This window comes from Prunus dulcis, chromosome 8, assembly GCF_902201215.1.
Source record: "Prunus dulcis chromosome 8, ALMONDv2, whole genome shotgun sequence".
Taxonomy (NCBI): domain Eukaryota; kingdom Viridiplantae; phylum Streptophyta; class Magnoliopsida; order Rosales; family Rosaceae; genus Prunus; species Prunus dulcis.
This window is the reverse complement of record NC_047657.1, coordinates 9,063,328-9,082,858: the sequence shown is the minus strand read 5'-3', so window position 1 is coordinate 9,082,858 and position 19,531 is coordinate 9,063,328. Positions and strand designations below refer to the sequence as shown.

The 19,531-nt window shown below is 37.6% G+C and overlaps 2 protein-coding genes across 2 annotated transcripts; both read right to left on the bottom strand.

The window, feature by feature from the left end:
* Positions 1–2,833: 2,833 nt before the first annotated feature.
* Positions 2,834–6,323, bottom strand: LOC117637926 (transcription initiation factor TFIID subunit 14b-like). Its single transcript, XM_034372978.1, has 6 exons — positions 6,074–6,323; positions 5,593–5,681; positions 5,278–5,499; positions 4,538–4,725; positions 4,332–4,453; positions 2,834–3,395 (listed from the first exon to the last, which is right to left on the bottom strand). Exons 1-6 carry the CDS (start codon positions 6,179–6,181, stop codon positions 3,306–3,308), a joined length of 819 nt encoding a protein of 272 aa, XP_034228869.1. The 5' UTR covers positions 6,182–6,323; the 3' UTR covers positions 2,834–3,305.
* Positions 6,324–15,111: 8,788 nt separating this feature from the next.
* Positions 15,112–15,574, bottom strand: LOC117637935 (auxin-responsive protein SAUR21-like). The gene has a single exon (XM_034372986.1). The coding sequence runs from the start codon at positions 15,572–15,574 to the stop codon at positions 15,290–15,292; it is 285 nt and encodes a 94-aa protein (XP_034228877.1). The 3' UTR covers positions 15,112–15,289.
* Between the last annotated feature and the right edge of the window lie 3,957 nt (positions 15,575–19,531).

Below are 19,531 nucleotides of genomic sequence, written 5' to 3'. Positions count from 1 at the left end.
GAGAGAGCTTGGAGGGAGGGAGGGGAGAGATAAAAAAAAATGTAAAACCTAAGTTTTTTTGTTTTCAATAATGGGAGTGTTTTTGAGGTTTTTTTGTTTTTGTTTTTTTTTTTAGGTTAGAGTTTTTAAAAATGGGCTTACCAAACGGTTTTTGTGACTTTGGACTTAAAATTCATTTTTGAGTTTATAAAATTGTATCCAAGTATGATACCAAATGGGCCCTTAACATCCCAAAAACACTTTTCTATATTTCTGCCAAATATTGTAGATAGCACTTTTAGATAATTAGGATTCGTTTTGGGACTGTTTATGTAGAAAGCAATTTTGCTTATAATTTTTATTAAAAACCCAAATGTTTCATGAAAAAACACTTGGAAGTGATAACTAAAAAAACACTAACATCATAAAGTTTTTTTATTTTTTATCCAAAGCACTTATAAATTCTTCTTTCAAACGTAACGCTGTAAAAAAACGCTTTTAGTTGTCATAAAACAATTTTAGCCCTTTCAGTTGCAATGCCAAACATGCCCTTAGAAATGGTGTTAGCATTGTAGAATGTGCATCACGAAAAGCACTCGCAAAGAGCAATTGGCAAAACTTCATTCTTAGCCAAATACACTTTTCTCTATTTCTGCTAAAAACACACCCAAACAGGTCCTTAGTTGTTAGCTATGGTGTTACTAAGTGAGCCATACCAAGAACAATCTCAATAACCCTTAATTTTTAGCTAAACGGTGTTGCTAAGTGAGCTTGCCAAGCTTTAGTACCTTGAAAACAATTTTAGCTTACTAAAAACATTCTAAATAGCTCGAGTTCATTTTGAGTTTGACTTGAATTTGGCTCGTTCGACTCGTAATAGAAACAACCCAAACTTGACCATCGTTTTGTTAAAGACGCCCTTCATTTTTGGCCAAGTCAACCTTACCAAAACCAAATCCAAAACCTCACTCAGGAGGAGGTAGATAACAACATTACCAATTACAAATTAGCAGGTAGAAAGTAACCAACTATGGGGCCAGGTTGAAGTTAAATCTGTTGCCATAGTCAGCACCAAATACAAGAACACATACAGGTATGAATTACCTACATGTCACCGTCATTTGAAGAAGCCTTCCCATGTTCTGTGAATGAGATTGATTGGGGGAAAAAAGAATTTAAAGAAACAGTAGAGGGACCACAAAAGGCCCACCAACCACCCTAGTCATCACCCAAAATGCGGTGCCCCGCAAAGCCAAATAGACCTGGGGGGTTATATTCTTCTGTGATTGTGACTCTGCCTTGGCTTGGCACATGAAGGCCATGTTACTCTTGCCCCAAAACTCCTGTAAAAGACAACAATGTAAGGACCTGTGAGATAATTTCCAACTGCTTCGAATGGCTCTCCTTTAATACCTTACCCAAAAAAATTACTTCAGGGATAACACTATTTTGCTATCCTTATTCAATTACATTCTGTCATATGGAAATCTTATCATGCGTGACGAAACGTGATTGGTTAGGGATAGCAAAACAGTGCTATCCCAGTGACATGCAAGTTTTTCTTGTACTTTGGAAGTTGGAATATCTTTGAGTGCCCTGATTTTTTGTGTCAAAAGCAAAAAAGAAAAGAAGAAAAAAAAAAGAATACATTTTCTGAGCAATTGTCCTTTCCACTGGCTCTCACGCTGAAAACTTGGTAAGAAATGAGATCATGTTAAAAAATTAACCAAAAGCTGCCATTTATTTATCTATATTCTATAGGCATGGATAAAACAAGAGGAACTAAATGAATAAACAAAAGCAATCTTGCCCATGTGGGTTGTAAGGAAATGCTTTGCCAATGGAACCTGAAGATGCTGCATAATGGAGTCTGATGATGATGATGGTGATGATGTAAGAATGCATGGTCTCATGGGTTGTTCGTAAGAAGTATAAAATATAACATAAGCATACTAAGAAAATACATGGAAACATGATTAATCAATGAATGTTTATGAAAATGGTGTTATCCATATCCATATGCATTCTCTCAGCGGATGGATAGGGCCAGAAGATCAAGTAACTGATGGTGATGCCATCAAAATGTAAAACCCATATGGCCTGTAAGGGAAGAAATGACGCTAAATATGACATAAAGATGATCAATGAGGTGTGCTCTTTCTGCAACAAATTGGCAATTACTTAAAACAGTTAAAAACAAAAGGGCAAATGAGTAAACAACAATTATTAGGCTATAACCTACACTATAAGAAGCCTAGATTCAGTTGTGCAATTATGGAGAAGAGAGATTATTCGTATGGACCCACCTCAGCAAACTTTGAAAGGGTTTCTGAGAGTGAAGGATAGGCTCATATCTGAATGAAATGTGCAAAACAAAGAATGGATGTCACGACCCATGGAAGCACACACCACCTCGGCTCCCCGCAATCGCTTATAAAGCCCAGATCGGCCCAGTAGTTTACTGAAGTGGGACTCAACATGCTGGTGCAACCTGGGCTGTTACAATGACAGATGACAATGGGTTATTTTCAAGAACCCTAACAAAATATGCAGGGTCCAGATATAAGCAAGACTTGATGTGATGCAATTGAGGTAGTGTCGAAAAAAATAAAATTGTTTATAGTAAAACATCTACTACTGAGAGTATAAGCTAGTACAAGAACAATTCATACCAAGTCAAGATTTAATGCATCTTACTCATTCACTATGGAAAAGCAGCAGCAAAACCGTGAATCTGACTTACCTGCAGAACCATCTGAAGCTGACTTACCTGCAGAACCATCTGAAGCTGACTTACATAATCATCTGCACATAAAACCTAACAATTGAGAGAGCAAATTGATCCCTGATGATATTTAATGACTGAATGCATCAGCCATACCAATGACATTCTTATTGCAGAAGTTGTTTGATACATTTTGGTCTATTGAAAATCAAACACCCTAAATTTCAAACCACTGTTCTCATCATCCGTACTTTCAGAAAATTAAGACAAATAAGTTGGACAATAAATAATCAGTATCTAAGTAAACCAAATTTTTTTATCTTGTAACGGTAAAAAATTATAGCGAAGATACACCTTATACTTTCTTCCTTTAAATTGTTTATCGATACAGAGCCGCATTGTGATGAAGAACACCACCAATTCATGTAGAACAGAAAAATAAAGAATGCAAAAGGACAAAATTTCTCCACGGCTGGGAAAATACATATAATTGCTACATTTGAATGTCATCGAGTGCATCTGCTGCGAAAGCAATCTGAAAGCATTTTCTGCGAAATCACTTTGGAACTGAAATATCGAAAAATCTGCAGGTAATGTACATTCACTGGTCGGAGACAGAATTCACTTGTTGCTGCTGCTGTCCATCTAGCAAACTTATCTCTCTTCGAAATTTAGCAATATGAGCTTGAACCTAATATACAATGACATTTAAAGCCAACTGTCAGTATAGTTAACTTGAGCCTTTTTCTATCACTAAGTAATTATTACATCTCAACTAAGACAGGGAGTAAACAAACTTATAGTTTACATCACTTACTACTCATGCCAAAACATCAAATACTCTCATATCTCTACAACATGGAATGCATCTCATTAATCCTTAGAAGATTCACGATTCAAAACACATGCTTAGGTTGGTTCCCCTCACTCTATTTTCCTCATTTTAACTTTGATTCATAGAAGCCTCTACATGACTTGGCCCAGTCACAAAGCGTGACTGGCAATTCAAGAGGTGAAACTCTAATGGTTGTTTGCTGACCTATGGGATCTTAAGTCTTTTGATCAGAGTAAGGTTTGTGAGAGCAATATGACCCATAAACGCAAAACACATGCTGATTTATTGTCATTTGTTTTGGCTGGTTTTCGCCCCAATATAATAAATCAATTTTTTAGCATCTGAGTACCAAACACTGTTCAGTCTAAAACTAGCGCAGTAGTACATGGCTGGCTGGTCTCTGGGGTTTACATAACACACTCTTGGATTCAAACATTGTAACCCTGTATCCATGGCTGGCTGGCTGGCTAATAAAATTGCACTGAAGACAGAGCTGCAGAAGAGGGGCAGTATTTGATCATACATATATAAATGAGAAGGGTGAATTACTTCTAATCATGAAAAAAAGGCCTTCAACCTATAACCAAGGTTCTTTTTTGAGTGCACAAAGGGTAAGAATGGAGAGCTCTCCCAGGAAGTCTCTCAACAAAAAACTTTAATATGCAAAAACGATAAGCCTAGGCACTCAGTGCCAGCAGGTAAAGGTTTTGCCAAGAACATGCACACCGTGACAGCTCTTCATGCTCACAAAGCAAATCTATATCCAGAAATTTCAGACAAAGTAATGCTTACCTGCTGACGAGCTGCTGCAAGTTGTAACAGCTCATCTGCTTCTGAGAAATTCATGAACCACTGGGACATCGGATGATCTTTGGTGTCACCTCTCTTTCTCTTACTTGGATCCTCAACTGGCACTACATGCAATGAAAAGGAGTAGTTATTACATGCACGACATGATAAAGAGAAATTACAGACAACACAGCAAAAAGAATTCATACCAGGAGGAGGCAAAACAGAGCCAGCAGGTAATCTGGGCACAATTAAAGCTGGCTGATTCTGCACACGAGCTAAAAACGCCTCTGAAGGCTCGGGGAACACAATCTCATCATAGGATTCCACGACAACAGGTTTTTTAGTTGACATAGGACCAGACTCATCCTCTGGGTACAACTTCAAATGATGAAATCTGTAACAAGTGAAAGATCAAGTTCAGCTTGCGGATGGGTAGCTAGTACCAAATGTATGACAAAAAGAAAAATAAGAAACAGTTGTTTGTTTGTTTCAAGTTGGTTGGTTCTAATTAAATGTAAAATCAAACTCTATGGACTCTAATGTGCCCAAACATGTTATACACAAAAAAAGACGAATAAATGCCCAACAATCACAGAATATAAAGTAGTTCAATCAAACTCGTTCTTTGCACAATTGATCCACCAATTAAATACATTAGAAGGTTAAGCGAAATCTAGTTGCCACATTTGGTAACAATATAGTGAGATATAGCAGGATGTGTTGCTGGAGGGTACTGATAATAACTCAGATGGAAAATGAATATAATGACATTGGACATTAAAACACAGAGTTGCTTCTAGTCAACTAGATTTACTTGTATTATTCCTTTCTTCAGCTTTATTTTAGTGCTTTCTCCGAATTCCAAGAACACAGACTGTGTCAAATAAAAAACTGGCAAGCCAACTACCAAGTAAATCACATAAAGATGATATTTAAAACAACTCACAAGTTTAATGGCTTATCACAAACATCACTGTGGAAAAAAAGAGTAATAGCGATTTCAAATTCGCCCCAACCACATTCTGACAACTCGAATGGTGGTGACTCGATCACCCTTGTGGGATTATTGAAACTGGAATGCAGCTGAAAAACAGCACGCTTTATCACCACTCCCAAATCCTCATTGGTTGCCCCACGGACGTATACAGTCCACTTATGTGATTGGTACCTAGTTAAATATCACAAAATGTAATCAGATATTCTATTTCTCATTTAAGTAACTCAAGAAGCCAATAAGCCTAGCACAATGAACAATACTTACTCGTTTGCCTTCTTACCGAGCCAGAATGAAATATTGCCATACACTATCGGAACACTAATCTCAACATCTTTGAGTTTCTTATGAAAAATCTACACAAAGTTACATGAAAAAAATACAATAAAAAAACTACAATTCAAGTTCAAAACATGGACTCATAGTATTAGCATGTGCTCAAAACTTGTTTCATAATATTCTGCTGATTAGAATAATGAGCAACAATTAAAAAAAAAAAAATTAAAAATTTTAGAAAGTTTTATTTTTAAAATTTGAACAAAGATCTACCCTCATCCTCCATAACAAGAACATAAACACATTATACAATGTGAAACAATACTTGGCAAAACAAATCAATCCCAAAACAGGGTCTTCAAGTTGAGGTTCATAACTAGTTCCAAAACCAATTTTGGGCATCTGGGCATTCTTGCTTTGGTCAATTAGGAAATGGGTAATTGTAAAAATTTGAATTGAACAAGAAGGTTACCTTCTTTTCACTGTCTTCTGGTTTGCCCATTTTGGTGCGCAGTGATTTGGGCCCACTCAACTCAGGCTGATCTACACCGTGCGATTTGGAAGAAGAACTATTGTTCATATCCTTACAAAAACCTTTTACTTCTCTGGAAGGCAAGTGCAATCAGAGAAACTAGGGTTTCTTCCCGCGAAGTCACAAAGCGTACGGTCTCCAAGCTCCCTTACGCTTTCAAGAATTTCCTATTCGACACGGCTATAAGGTTTTGTCCTTCCTACCAATGAGGTCGGGACATGTGGTGCCGAGTGAGGGCATTTAAGTATGTCCCAGAAAAAATAGGTTTTGAGAAATGACCAAAAGACCCTCTCTTGAAAGCACTGGCGCTGTGTGGATGGCTAATGTGAAAGAGCGAGCGCTTTTGACATTTCCTGAAATTGATTTTTTATAAAGTTTTATTTGACGTTTATTTCTCTTACATTCTCCAGAGTTCTTTTTTGTTTTGTTTTTGTTTTCATCTATTTTGTTTTGGAATTTCCAACATGATGAGCTTGCCCCGGTTGATTTCATCCATATCCTTGATTGTAGCAACAAACAAAGTTTGAGACCTAATGAACTTGATATATCATATTCAAGAGATGATAATCCCCCTTTTTTGGGCTGAACAATGGGGAATAAAATTCAAAGACAAACTACTCAGATTGGTTTAAACTATAGCTGGCATATACACCGAAAACTCCGATTAAATCGTCCAAACTAAACTGTTGGTCTGGTTTGGTTTTTTTTATTTATTATTTTTATTGGTCATCGGTTTGAAATCAAACCAAACTGATATTTATGGTTCGGTGTTTGGTGCTTGATATTGAAATCATTGGTTAAACCAAACCAAATCAGTGGGTGATACTCAAAAATACTAATAAAATATTAAAAATTGTTGTTGTAAAATAAACGGGAATATGCGAGAAAATTGAGCTGCACGTAAAGTAAATAAGGCACAATATTTAACGAGGTTCGGCCATGCCTACATCCACGGAGAGCAGCATCAGTAACTTTTCACTATGTAAAATAATAGGGCTACAACTTTAGTGTTTATAATATTTGTGCCTCACTGATATTTCTCTCTTGGAGAATTTCTCTCTGCTCCCTTTTTCTCTCCACTCACTCACCCTCTTTCTTCCTTCTCTTCCTTTCTTTCCTCTCTGCTTGGGCTCTCATTTCTTCTCAGATGGTGTATCTAGCAAAAGAAAGGGGGAAGCCTAATTTGTAGGCAGAATTCTATGGCTACTTACTCATATTCCTTTGGCTTCAAGTGGGTGTTGGCAGACAAGCTTCACCACTATTCTTCAATCAATTAGGTAGTGGGCTATATCATTTTGGGCTCCATTCTTGACTTTACAACATTCCCCTTTAGAGACCACAAATGATATGTAGGTTGCCTCATTAAAATCTTGCTTGAGGAAAACCCAGTGAAGTAGGAAAATAATGGAAGGAAGAAGAGTACATTAATCAGTGTAGCATACTTCTGGATGCACCCCCTGATGACTATCTCCTCCTGAAATCTTTATGACTAACTTTATGGAGAGAAAATATTTTGGAGTGAGTGGAGGATGTTGCCATCAACAATTCACGTAGTTGAGTAAGTAAATATATTTTCAGTGAGCTATCTATATGTAAATCTTAAAAATTTACAGAGTTCGCATATCCAACAAAATTTGGGCTATTTGTATGTTCACTTGAAAAGAATATGCCCGTATATGGTGTTATACGGAGATAGCATCAAATATGCCTCACATCATCCCAAAGTGGTGGTGATGGAGCTGAGCTCTATCTAGAAAATACAATGTCTGGTCTAGTATACTTTCGAAAAATCATTTAAGTGTCTAACGAATAACCCATATAAAAATACTTCAATACTTTCTTAGTAGTAAGCAAGAATGTCGTTGGCATAATGCTTGATCTTCAAACCTGGACAAATATTTATTAAACTCTTCAGGAGTTTTTACCAAGTATTAACTCTTCAGGAGTTTTGATCAATTATCAACTCTTTAGGAGTTGTAATGTGTTGCAACCATATCATAATTAATATACTCATTGAGGCAATTAATACATTTTAGTATTAAGTACAGATTTTGTGCTTCAGGCACATCTCCTTCAGGAACTTGCTTCATGCAATTTTAATCCTTCAGGGATTTTGTTTAAGGGATTACATTTTATGACACATTATATAGCTTTAACCCAGCTATTTATACATTTTTAGGGAACGCTTTTAGCGATATGCTCCGTGCATTTAATAACCCTTAACGATAACATGTTGGTCTTCTTGAATGTGCAAGAAAAAGGCACGATTGCATCTGTAAACATGGAGAGACCCAACATTCCTTGTTTCTACCAGAAACATTGTGTCATACAAAGTGAGTGTATTCCTCTTTATTCCGAACACCCAAGTATAACTTTCAGGGTTAACATCTTTTGTGGTTCGTACTATGAGTTTGTTCTTTGACGTTCATTCTCATCTGTAATGGAATTGCCTCTTTCCATTTTGGCCAATGATATTGTCGACGTTTGATAATAGAATGTGGTTCCAATTACACAGCACATTGATGATTTGAGTAGCTACTCCAAAACCAAAAACTGTCATTCATCAATTTGTGATTCCACCATTCTCATGTGCATGCGAATGCATCAATTATAAGCATTTCTTTGCTTTTGGGTACCCAAGCCACCTCATGGGCTTTTATTGTCTCTTTCCATATAGACATCTCTTATAAGATGAATTATGTGAGAATGTGGATCTTAACCTCCAATGAAGCGTTATTTTACAGTAGGGCGTGGATAATATCCATTTTGGACGTTGAAACATTTAGAACCCATATATCTGTCATGCTGCAGGCATGCCACAAATTAACACACACAAGTGAATGAATTGTCCTTCTAGGACTTTAAACCATATAATTTGCTACGCATTAGGCGTGCACCGTATTAATATTGACATGTTAATGGATTTTCCTTCCGGGACTTCAATCCATATCATTTGCTACGCAACAGACGTGCATTATATTGATCACTGCTATACCCATGTTATGTTCTTATGGGACTTTAATTTATGCAGTGTATTATCAATATATTCAACTTGCAATCTGTGAAATTTGCATTAATATTTCATGAATACATATCAGAATGATACAAGCCATTCTTCTGGAATGGTCATAATACAAGTCGTTCATCTGGAACGATCTATAATGCAAGTCATTATTCTAGAATGGTCCTGTGCATGACGTTTTTCTGGAACGGCCTTATCTCCCCATTTGGTTACCTTTAAGGATGTCGTACAAAATATTAAAATGAGAGTACAAGCATGAAATAACATAAGTATTGCTTACACACTTAGGTGGGAGAAACTTTGCTCAAATATCATTCAAGCTCGTATTGGCTCAGCAAATACAATGTAAGGCTTGATGATCTAGTTATATCCTGCAAGAGCAAAAATCACAATTCTTCTGTCTCTGTCAAAAAAATAACCCTTAGTGTTAGGTTCACTACATGGATTTGTTCTTCAGATTTTCGTTCTAAAGGAACAAAATTCCTTATGAACAGAGAGTTGTAAAAAGAAAGAAAAGATACAAAGAATTGTGATATTGATTGCAAGGTAGGTAAGAAATCAGGGAGGGAAACTAGTGAGGTAACACACAACTAACTCTCATTTCTCCTACCCTAGAAGAACTTCAGGAGATTAGAGCATGTGGTCATCCTTACAGTTTCCTGATCTAGCTGAAACGTGATCATGGATAGTCTCGCTTCCTGAATGGATGATCAGAGATAGTCTAGCTTCTCAAGCACATCGAGCGCTCATTGATAGGAAAAACAAGTGGATATTGCATCACTAGATATGAAGAAAACTAGAGAAAAATGGATGTATTCTGCAAAGAAAATTTCGTTAGTAACATATTTATACACAAATTAGAGGAATAGTTTGATCCGGTGAATCTCAAATTAACTACAAAAAATTGTGAGGTGTTTTAGATGCTTTTGAAAAAGTAACTCCGTGAAATCCGCAAAGTAAGATCAGCTATGACGAAAATAGCCCTTGAGAACCCTTAAAGTGCCGACAGACATTAATGGAGGCCGCGTGAAGTTTTAGAATCTGGAAAAGAAAAGGAGACTATGGGCATTCGAGAAAATATTGGGATCCCAGAAACGGTGCCACATTTTCATCTATAGATATTGCCTTTGCAAGGCCTGATTGGAATAACTGCGTTTCAACTCAACTTCCTTCTGTTTTCTGAAAATTCAGCTTTTCTAAGATTTTCCTCGAAACCTTCTTAAAATGACTTCCTCTTCTTCTCCCCCAAAGCATTTCGAATTAAATGTTGCCCCGAAAACAACCCGTGACTCCAAAGTCTGGCACCATCCTTTGTATCCCAAAATCGTCATCTCACGGTTAATGATTCTGTGATGATGAATGATACTATTGCTGTCATAGTAGCTAAGAATTTCCTTACTTCTATGGATGAAGTGCTGTTAACAGGAAGGTCTAACGAAAATGATATTGATGACTCAATGGATTTTAGCATTCAGAGTGTTGCTTTTTTTGTTTCTAACATGGCTGATCGTTTGCATGCCAGAGCAAACGAGATTCAGGAGCTGAACACTGAAAATTCATCTCTGTGGAGAATGCTTCATGAGTCTCATTAAGAGGTTGAAAAACCTAAAGAGGAAAATAGGCCTTGTTGAAACTGGTGAGTTCATACTCCATTGATACTCAGACAAGGCTTGACATGTTGCAGATTTCCAATGAAAAGATTCTAGGAGACCATGAGAGGCTCATGACTAAGCTTAAGAGGCGCTGTCCTCTTCCTTCAAAGGCTTCCAGAATATAATGCAATTTTATAGATTTTACAGAACTTGCTCTTTCCTTGTAGGTGAAAAGAATCTATCTGTTGTATGCTTCTTTCCTATCATAATAATTGGGTAAATTTTTAAACTTGCACCTATGGTTTTTACGTCTTTGACGGTTTGAAACCTTATGCCTTATATGTTCAAATAACCATATAAAATCCCTCAAACTACATATTTCAATGCATGTGAGTTTGGAACTTCTTTCCCGGGCTAAACACGACCTTAGAATTTATTTGCCTCTTTCAAATGGGCATGAAATAGAAATTGAGTAAAAGCCATGATAATATTGCAACATATTAGCAAAGAGCATTAACTATATACCCAAAACTTCAAGTTCGGGATCTCTCATATATTTGGATCTATGGGCTTCCGGCCCATATCATATAATATAACAAAATATGTGGGGAGCCTCAATTCATCCTTTGAGGTTTATCCTGATATTATCTATTTCACAGTGTATTCTTAACAACCGGAATTCATAAAATATATTTCTTCCTTGAGGTGTCAATTGTAACAGAATCGAACTTTATTAAATTCATCATTTTCTTATGTCAAAGAAATATGTGGTGTACCACAATTTGCAATAATACCTCAATGGTTGTCCATTTTACTGTTGGAACTTCAGGTTCTCAATATTGTCAGATTTTGAACTTCATGCCAAAATCACATATTTTCATAGTATGGACATTCAATACTCTTAGATTTCGAACTTCGAGCCAAAATCATATCTTCCCACGGTATGGATATTTTTATAATTTCCTGTACATATTTCGGGACTTCATGCCCTTACATAATTGTCCATGTTTTGAGGAACTTATTGCATCTCATTTAATTGCTCATCCATGAATTTAGGGAACTGCAGGTTCTCTTTCATATATAGTGACGGTTCACCCAAAATGGTTAATATTTATGCATATATCACTATTCATGTATACGGTACTATTCATCAAGTCATGGATACGTGTCTATTCATGCGTACAGTACATTTGCCAGTACAGTTACTATTCATGTGTACGGCACTATTAGTTGATACGGCACCGTTACATTATTAAGGAACTCCAGGTCCTTACTTACATGTCACGGATCAAGGATCTTCAGGTCCGATCTCTTGTTTATAAATGTAGTACCGGAGAGAAAGAAAGAAAGAAAGACTAAGCAAAAAGATATTGCAAAATATGCATAAATGAGATGCACTCCTAAAAGGATTCTAATTGATTAAAATCAAGGAAATAAAATCATATTAGATTCCAAAAAACGTTCCTATTATGAGTGCATGAAAAATGATGTGTCTTACTCTTCAGATCAAATGTCTCATAAGTGTTAAGTCACAATTCTGGAATTTAGGGATTGCTGAACTATTTCAATCCTGCAATTTCTGAAAATCTGAGACATCAATTTTACTTCAACCCTATTGCTAAATGACTTATCGTACTAACAAAGTTCTAGAAAATACCAACACAATTTCGTACTAACAAAGTTTCTCGTTCTTTTCTCATGTGTAATAACTTATCAAAGAGGGGAAATGTGTGGGATGATTTTGACCATTGATTATGCTTGTATGGCCAAGCCCAACTCACATTAGTTGGACTCTCTAGCGTTAAGATGGACCATGGGGGATGCAATTAGCATTAGCGGGCTTGTGTTTGAAAGCCAGTCTTCCATCATGGAATCATTTATTTTCATATGTTGGTCATGACGCCATTGCAACTAAAATTAACTCTGAAAAATAACTTCCTATACAAACAGATTATATTAGTTACCATCATCCCCTAACAAGGTTTAGCTCAATGAAAAAAGTATTAACTTGTAGAGATCAGTGATCTTAGATTCAAACTCTCATGACACCTAACTTTGACTGTATCTTCAGCAAGACAATCATATACATGCATTTGTATATTGCTCGCAGAGTGCATGCATGCAAACTCTTGACTATATGCACTTGAGGAGTGTGCTGAAAGTACAAACACTATCCTTGCAATAATTATGCCGATATAAGAAAACAACTTGAAATTTTTTGGTAGAGGACTTGAAAATCCTATTGTGTTGTGTCCATTTGTTGGTAAAACACTATGCCCTACAACATCCAATTAGGCCAATGGAGTGCCAGAAAAAGATTGGAGGTGGAGAGATGGTTGCTCAACACTAGATATAAATTTGTTCACAACACAAACATTTTAAATTGTCCCACAATGTCCAAATAAGCCAAGGAATAACCAGCTAAAACTGGAATGGAAAGTTAATACAATCTGACATGTTGTCTTAGAGAGACAAGCTTGAGACTCTAATGCAGTGTTCTTAAATGAAAGAAAGATTAGTTGTAGATGAAACTTTTGTTGAGGTGGTGAGACGAACATTTCAAAAGAAACTTAGTTTGAAATTCATTTTCTTGTAATTTCATTTAAGCAAAAGATTATTGTTTGGCTTCTTACTACGATTCTTTAACCACAGTATGAGAGCATATAAGGCCTTCTCCAACCATTGAGGGGCTAAACCCAAATTTTCCCCCTCTAAAAAGTAACTATTTGGGTTTTGCCCGGACTCAAATCGTTTTTTCTCCCAACCCTCCACTCTCAAATTTTAAGTCCACAACTTTATTAAATTGTTTAAGAATGGTTTAAGTCTATTTTTTTTTTTAAGAAAACTTTTCTTAATTAATCTTTTTAAATGACGTCATAATTTAATTTTTTGAACAATTTGACCTAAAAAAATTGAAATACCATAAATTTAATTTTATTCAAAAAGTATGAGAATGAGGAAGATGATGTGCTTGAAATGTACAACCAAAAAAAAAAAAAAAAAAAAAAAAAACCAGCAACATTGTTCAAATGTTGCCGTTGCATTCCAATGGCAACTCCACGGGATAGCGACAAGTGGCGCAAAGAAAAGATAAAAAGCAAGCTGCAAATTTGGATGTGGGCCCCACGTCAAAATATTTGCACATAGGGCTGTTTGAGATGCAGGTGGGCTCCACAAAAGGATTTGGGTCCAGGCTAAATGTGGACTGGTATTTGAGTCCAAATTTGGGTTTTTCCAAATTTTGGGTCCTTCATTTTCTTGGGTTGGTGGAGGTTTTGGGGGATATTTTGGATTTAGGTCCTTGGGTTGGAGATGACCTAACTCTTTACAAACGCATATAACAAATTACAAACACATAAAGAAAATTTTATATACATGCACCAAATGATTATTTGTCAATAAAGAGAAATGGCTCATTACAAGTAAGGAGCTAAATGTGTGTGTATATATAGAGCTTCAGTTGAGGGGCACATATAGAGTCCATCATGCATTGTATTTCAATTATCTGAATCGTCTAGTTTTTAGGTATTCTTTCAAAGATCATCTATGCAAAAAAGCACTTGAATCCGAAACTATTTGCCCACTCAATTAAATTGTTGTTATTATAGTATTTTTTTGAAGCACTGTATTCTTCTATTTTGTTGGTCTCAATTAGATAACTTAATGATTTTCAATTTTTTTGATTTTTTTTCAAAGATGATCTATGATTAAAGACTTGAAAAATAGATGATTTGAATAGTTGAAAAACATTCTTAGAGGACCCTATTGTTGGTCCCGATGTATCTGGTATAAAAAAAGAGATATATAGAGAAAAAAGGGTAAGGTTGTGAGAATTAAGCCCAAAGAAAAAGAGAGAAACCACATCACGAGTTGAGAAGCCCACAAAAATGCGGTGGTGGAGTATGAGCGAAGAAGAAGTTAAATTAGAAGTTTGCTAGCATTGGATTCGGGTGTTGGGGAGTCTATGGTAAGCTAATAAGGACGTAGTGGCAGGGTGCCGAGTGGAAAAACTTAGTTTTGAATAAATAAGTTTAGTTAGGATTTCAGAAACTAAGTTATGGACCATCTGGACAATCTAGTTCTAGACCAGTATAATCCGAATTTGTATCAAATTTTAAATAAAACTTGGACCAAACCGAACCGGACGAGCGGTTTGACCGGTTGTATCAGTTTGCCAGGCGACATGAATTGGCGAAGGAATTCATTTAATCCAAACAGATTAACTAGGTAAAGGACTAACAAATGAGTTCTTTTAGGACTTGGGTTTTCACATTTATATATACGCCCAAAAAACATTATGATGGTCAAAGAGTTGTAATATTCTCGACCAAATCAATCATTCTGGCAAGGAGATGAGACATAACTTCAAAGAAAAAATTCGATTGAATTATGTCATTGATCAACTTTTTGGGTGGTCATACAATTTCCTCCAAAGGGAAAACACTAGAAAAAAGAATGTACAAGTACAAGATTACTTTACAAAATTCTCTCCTAATTCATATATTAAGTAGTGCATGTATATATGCTGCAAATCACAATCCATTAATTCAAGCGGGAAGTGAGGTCAATGAAGATGTCTTCTCTACAAGGAATTGTCAGTCCACCCATCGGATAATTGTATCCGAATTCTTCCTCTGCCTTCCTTAGCAACTCTTGAAATGAAGGCTGACTCAAAAATGATATCGGAACGACAAATCGCTTCTTTTCAAACTCTCCAACATACACTACAATGTAGCCTTTTGGAACACCAACAGAAGATGATGATGTTGCTTTGTTTGCAAAAAATAAGCTCGATTGTCGTAGAATTTGTGATAACCGAATCGCCATGCTTAATAAGGAAACTTAATTATCGGCTTATTAAAAAGGGGCTGGATTTAAAAAAAAACACTTGGAAGAAAGAGAGAAGAGAAAATAGATTTTCTAGCTTGTGGAGAATGCGAGGAGTACTTTGGTTTGCAAATTTTGTTGGGATATTGTGTGTATAAATAGAGAAGTAAGATGGAGAAAAATGTATGGAAAATTGTACATTTGTGAGGGCAATTTGGGAAGGGAATGGTAGACATATATATTAGGTTAATGCACATGGTTGTGTCATCCTTCTCATGCTCAAATTCTTGGTAGCTATGGATTGAGGGTAGCATATTTTGATGGGACCATTATGCCCCCAAACATTGTTCTTGACCACAAACCTACAAGGAAGTGAGGAAAACTGGTATTGTTGTAAGTTCTAGTGGCTGACCTTAAATAGCGGAGAGCCATAGACACATGTGTCTATGATTTCTTGACAACAACATTTAAAGACTGTATGCTTCATCTTACTTTTAGCATTATTATAAGGTGTGATATCTAGTTATGTACCAGTTTCGGCTATGCATGCCAAACAAAACAAAGTATCTCATTAGTTTGAGGCTCATTTTCTTTATCTTAATCAAGTTTTGGACAAACATCTTTGAAATATTATTCTCACAATATATAAATTCAGCCCTTCTACTTCAACCTATCATGCAACGATATTATCCACACTTTAACCACCTAAAAGAGAGAAGACCCAATGGACCTCTACGTGTGATTACAAAAGATCTCGGTGCAATTAGGAGTAGACCACCTATATTTAAACCGTAGAGTATTTTTGTATTCTTGACTTGTATTTGAGCCACCTACACCAATACTTAATAGCTCAAGTTAGAATTTATTCCCGAGACACTTTTAGCACGATTGTGAGAAGTTTTTTAAACTTGTAAAAATCTTATTGTTTTTCTTTTCTTTCAGAAAGGAAAATACTAGCCTCCTTCTGTGGAAATAGCTGTCAATCACAGTTTGACATGTGTGTAGAGACTTTTCTTTTTGTGGTTTTCATGAATTATTTTTGCAAAATGTGTCAAACTGTGATTTGCAGGAAGTAAGAATGCCTACTTCGATGGAAAGAGGGAAGAAGGGAAGCAGTGCCCTTTAAAAAAACCTTTAGCCTATAAGTTCATTTTTTCGTCTAATGCGGTTTATATAAGTTTTTATTGTATTATGAGAATTTTATTCAAATCTATTATCTGTAATTCTTGTTATTGTATGAACAAACATAATAGGTTTAACAAGTATACACTACACAACACACACAATTTATGAATGGATGTGGATATAAAACAAAGTTTTGGGGAAAATAATATATATATATATATATATATATATATATACCAAAGCTATACACAAAATGTACGTCTTCTTCTTGTCCTACTACATCAACTTGCTAGACAATCCCTCTTGGAGAGCACATGACGTGCGGCCTACAGTTATCCAAAGTTGCAAGTTTGCAACCCAACCCATTTGAAGTTAATAACTAAATCCTGTTGTGACAACAATTTCTATTTACAATTTCCTCAACTGGTCATACAAGTTGGAAGATTTCTTGTCATTTCTGTTTACAATTTCTATTCACAATTTGTATCACAGATCACATGTCATTTAATCTAGAAGTAAGATTGATGAAGATTTCTTCTCTGCAAGGTGTTTATACCGGAAATAAACGGCTTATGACCACCGAACACGTGGACAGGATCGATATTTATCACAGAAACCCTTCGGCATATTGCCTACCGAAGCCGTACATTTTGACCTTTTTACTACAGGACACGTGTCATGCTCACAATCCGCTCCTACAGTCCTACATCGGAAATATGAGCATAGTGCACGCCTCCCAAGGCCTATATAAGAAGAACCCTATCCTCAAAAGGAAGAGAGACAAAAATCAACGGTACGCTACCGCTTGATCTGTAATATAATATTACTAAAACCGTACTTACTAAAGCTTCGGAGAGCCTTCGGCCGGTACCACACCGGTACCCCAAGGTCTTACCGAACGTGTCCTTCTTGCAGGTACTTATCCTTCCAAGGGCAAACACCTACCGAAGGCATAATATCACTAAGTTGGGCGAAAAACTTGCCGAACCACTTTTTCGCATCAACAGTTTGGCGCCGTCTGTGGGAATCGAACCCATGACCACGACCACGTCCGGTATCCTAGACCGCTCCTGGTGGATGATCGTCACCCTCGGCCGAAAAGGACCGGCAACGCCCTCACCACGACCAGAGGTGGAGGCCTCCGGCTGATGCTCAAAGGTACCGATGCGAGTACCGTCCTTATAAACCGCGGCCAAGGGAAGCGGTTGCCCCATCATAAGCCCCTTGCCGATGCCATGGGTGGGAACGGAGTTCACCTCCTCACCGAGTATCTCAACATCGGTGTCTTCTCCACCCTCGGCCCCGAGACTCACAGCCCCGCTGGACGTGTCCCAGTCCGATGACAACTCCCCATCGAACGTGTTGGGCTCACTGCCGAACGGCGACTCTCTATCAGACATCTACAAAAAGGAAAGGGAAGCTAAGGCCGTGTCATAAACTACCGTACCGATGCCTACGTCGCTACCTATGGCTCACTAGACTACCGAAGGATAATGTTACTAACGTTCGGCTAGCCTATGCCATGAGAAGACGTACAATCAAATAAAGAAGAGTATTTTGGGGGTACCGAACGGTATCTTACCTTGAGTGGTGTAGGATGATTTGATTGCCGAATAGAGACTTCGAAAATCGCCTTGAATGCCGAGAACTGCTGTGAAAATCGCCTGGATTGCCGTTCACTCTCTTCGGAAATAGCCCGCACAGAGCTCTCGCGTCAACTCACAATTGCAAAGTGAGCTTTGCGTCCGGAGCAACCTCTATTTATAGGGAGAGAGCTGCCACGGTACGCCTCGGGAAACCAAACGGCTCATAAATGCGACCGTCGGGCCTGGCTTCGCAAGCCACGTGTCACCCGGTGAATGGCAATAGTGACTGCACGCCAGGCACGAAAGATGAAGCGTCTCTGCACGCCAGGCACGGAAGACGAAGCGTCTTTGCACGCCAGGTACAGAAGACGAAGCGTCTCTCCGCCTTCACGCCTCTCAGCATCGGCGACCCCTCTGGTCCCAGGAGAACCTCTTCCGAACGATGGTTCCCGAAAGGATCAACACAAGCATCTCTCCTCCCCCCAAACGAGCTCACCGAACGACAGGGCACCTTCGAACTGCCATAGAGAACTAAATTCCCTTCCGAAGAACCTTCGGAAGAGAACTTAGGGGACTACTGTTTATACCGGAAATAAACGGCCTATGACCACCGAACACGTGGACAAGATCGATATTTATCACAGAAACCCTTCGGCATATTGCCTACCGAAGCCGTACATTTTGACCCTTTTACTATAGGACACGTGTCATGCTCACAATCCGCTCATACAGTCCCACATCGGAAATATGAGCATAGTGCACGCCTCCCAAGGCCTATATAAGAAGACCCCTATCCTCAAAAGGAAGAGAGACAAAAACCAACAGTACGCTACCGCTTGATCTGTAATCTAATATTACTAAAACCGTACTTACTAAAACTTCGGAGAGCCTTTGGCCGGTACCACACCGGTACCCCAAGGTCTTACCGAACGTGTCCTTCTTGCAGGTACTTATCCTTCCAAGGGCAAACACCTACCGAAGGCATAATATCACTAAGTTGGGCGAAAAATGTGCCGAACCATTTTTTCGCATCAACACAAGTGATTGTGAGTCCACCCATTGGATGGTCAAATCCAAACTCTTCCCCTGCCTTACTTAGCAACTCTTGGAATGAAGGCTGACTCAAGAATGAAATTGGAACCATGTATCTCTTTTTTTCACTCTCTCCAACATACACTGCTAAGAAGCCTTTTGGAACACCTATAGCAGATGTTGAAGCTGCTCGGTTTGCGAAAAGACTTCCTCG

Bases quoted from the DNA above. Each gene is read 5' to 3' on its own strand.
- LOC117637935 (XM_034372986.1), bottom strand. From the start codon at position 15,574: ATGGCGATTCGGTTATCACAAATTCTACGACAATCGAGCTTATTTTTT.
- LOC117637926 (XM_034372978.1), bottom strand. From the start codon at position 6,181: ATGAACAATAGTTCTTCTTCCAAATCGCACGGTGTAGATCAGCCTGAG. The intron at 5,682-6,073 runs GTAACCTTCTTG...AACTTTGTGTAG, and splicing joins CAGAAGACAGTGAAAAGAAG to ATTTTTCATAAGAAACTCAA. The intron at 4,454-4,537 runs GTATGAATTCTT...CATTGCATGTAG, and splicing joins CTCTGTTTTGCCTCCTCCTG to TGCCAGTTGAGGATCCAAGT.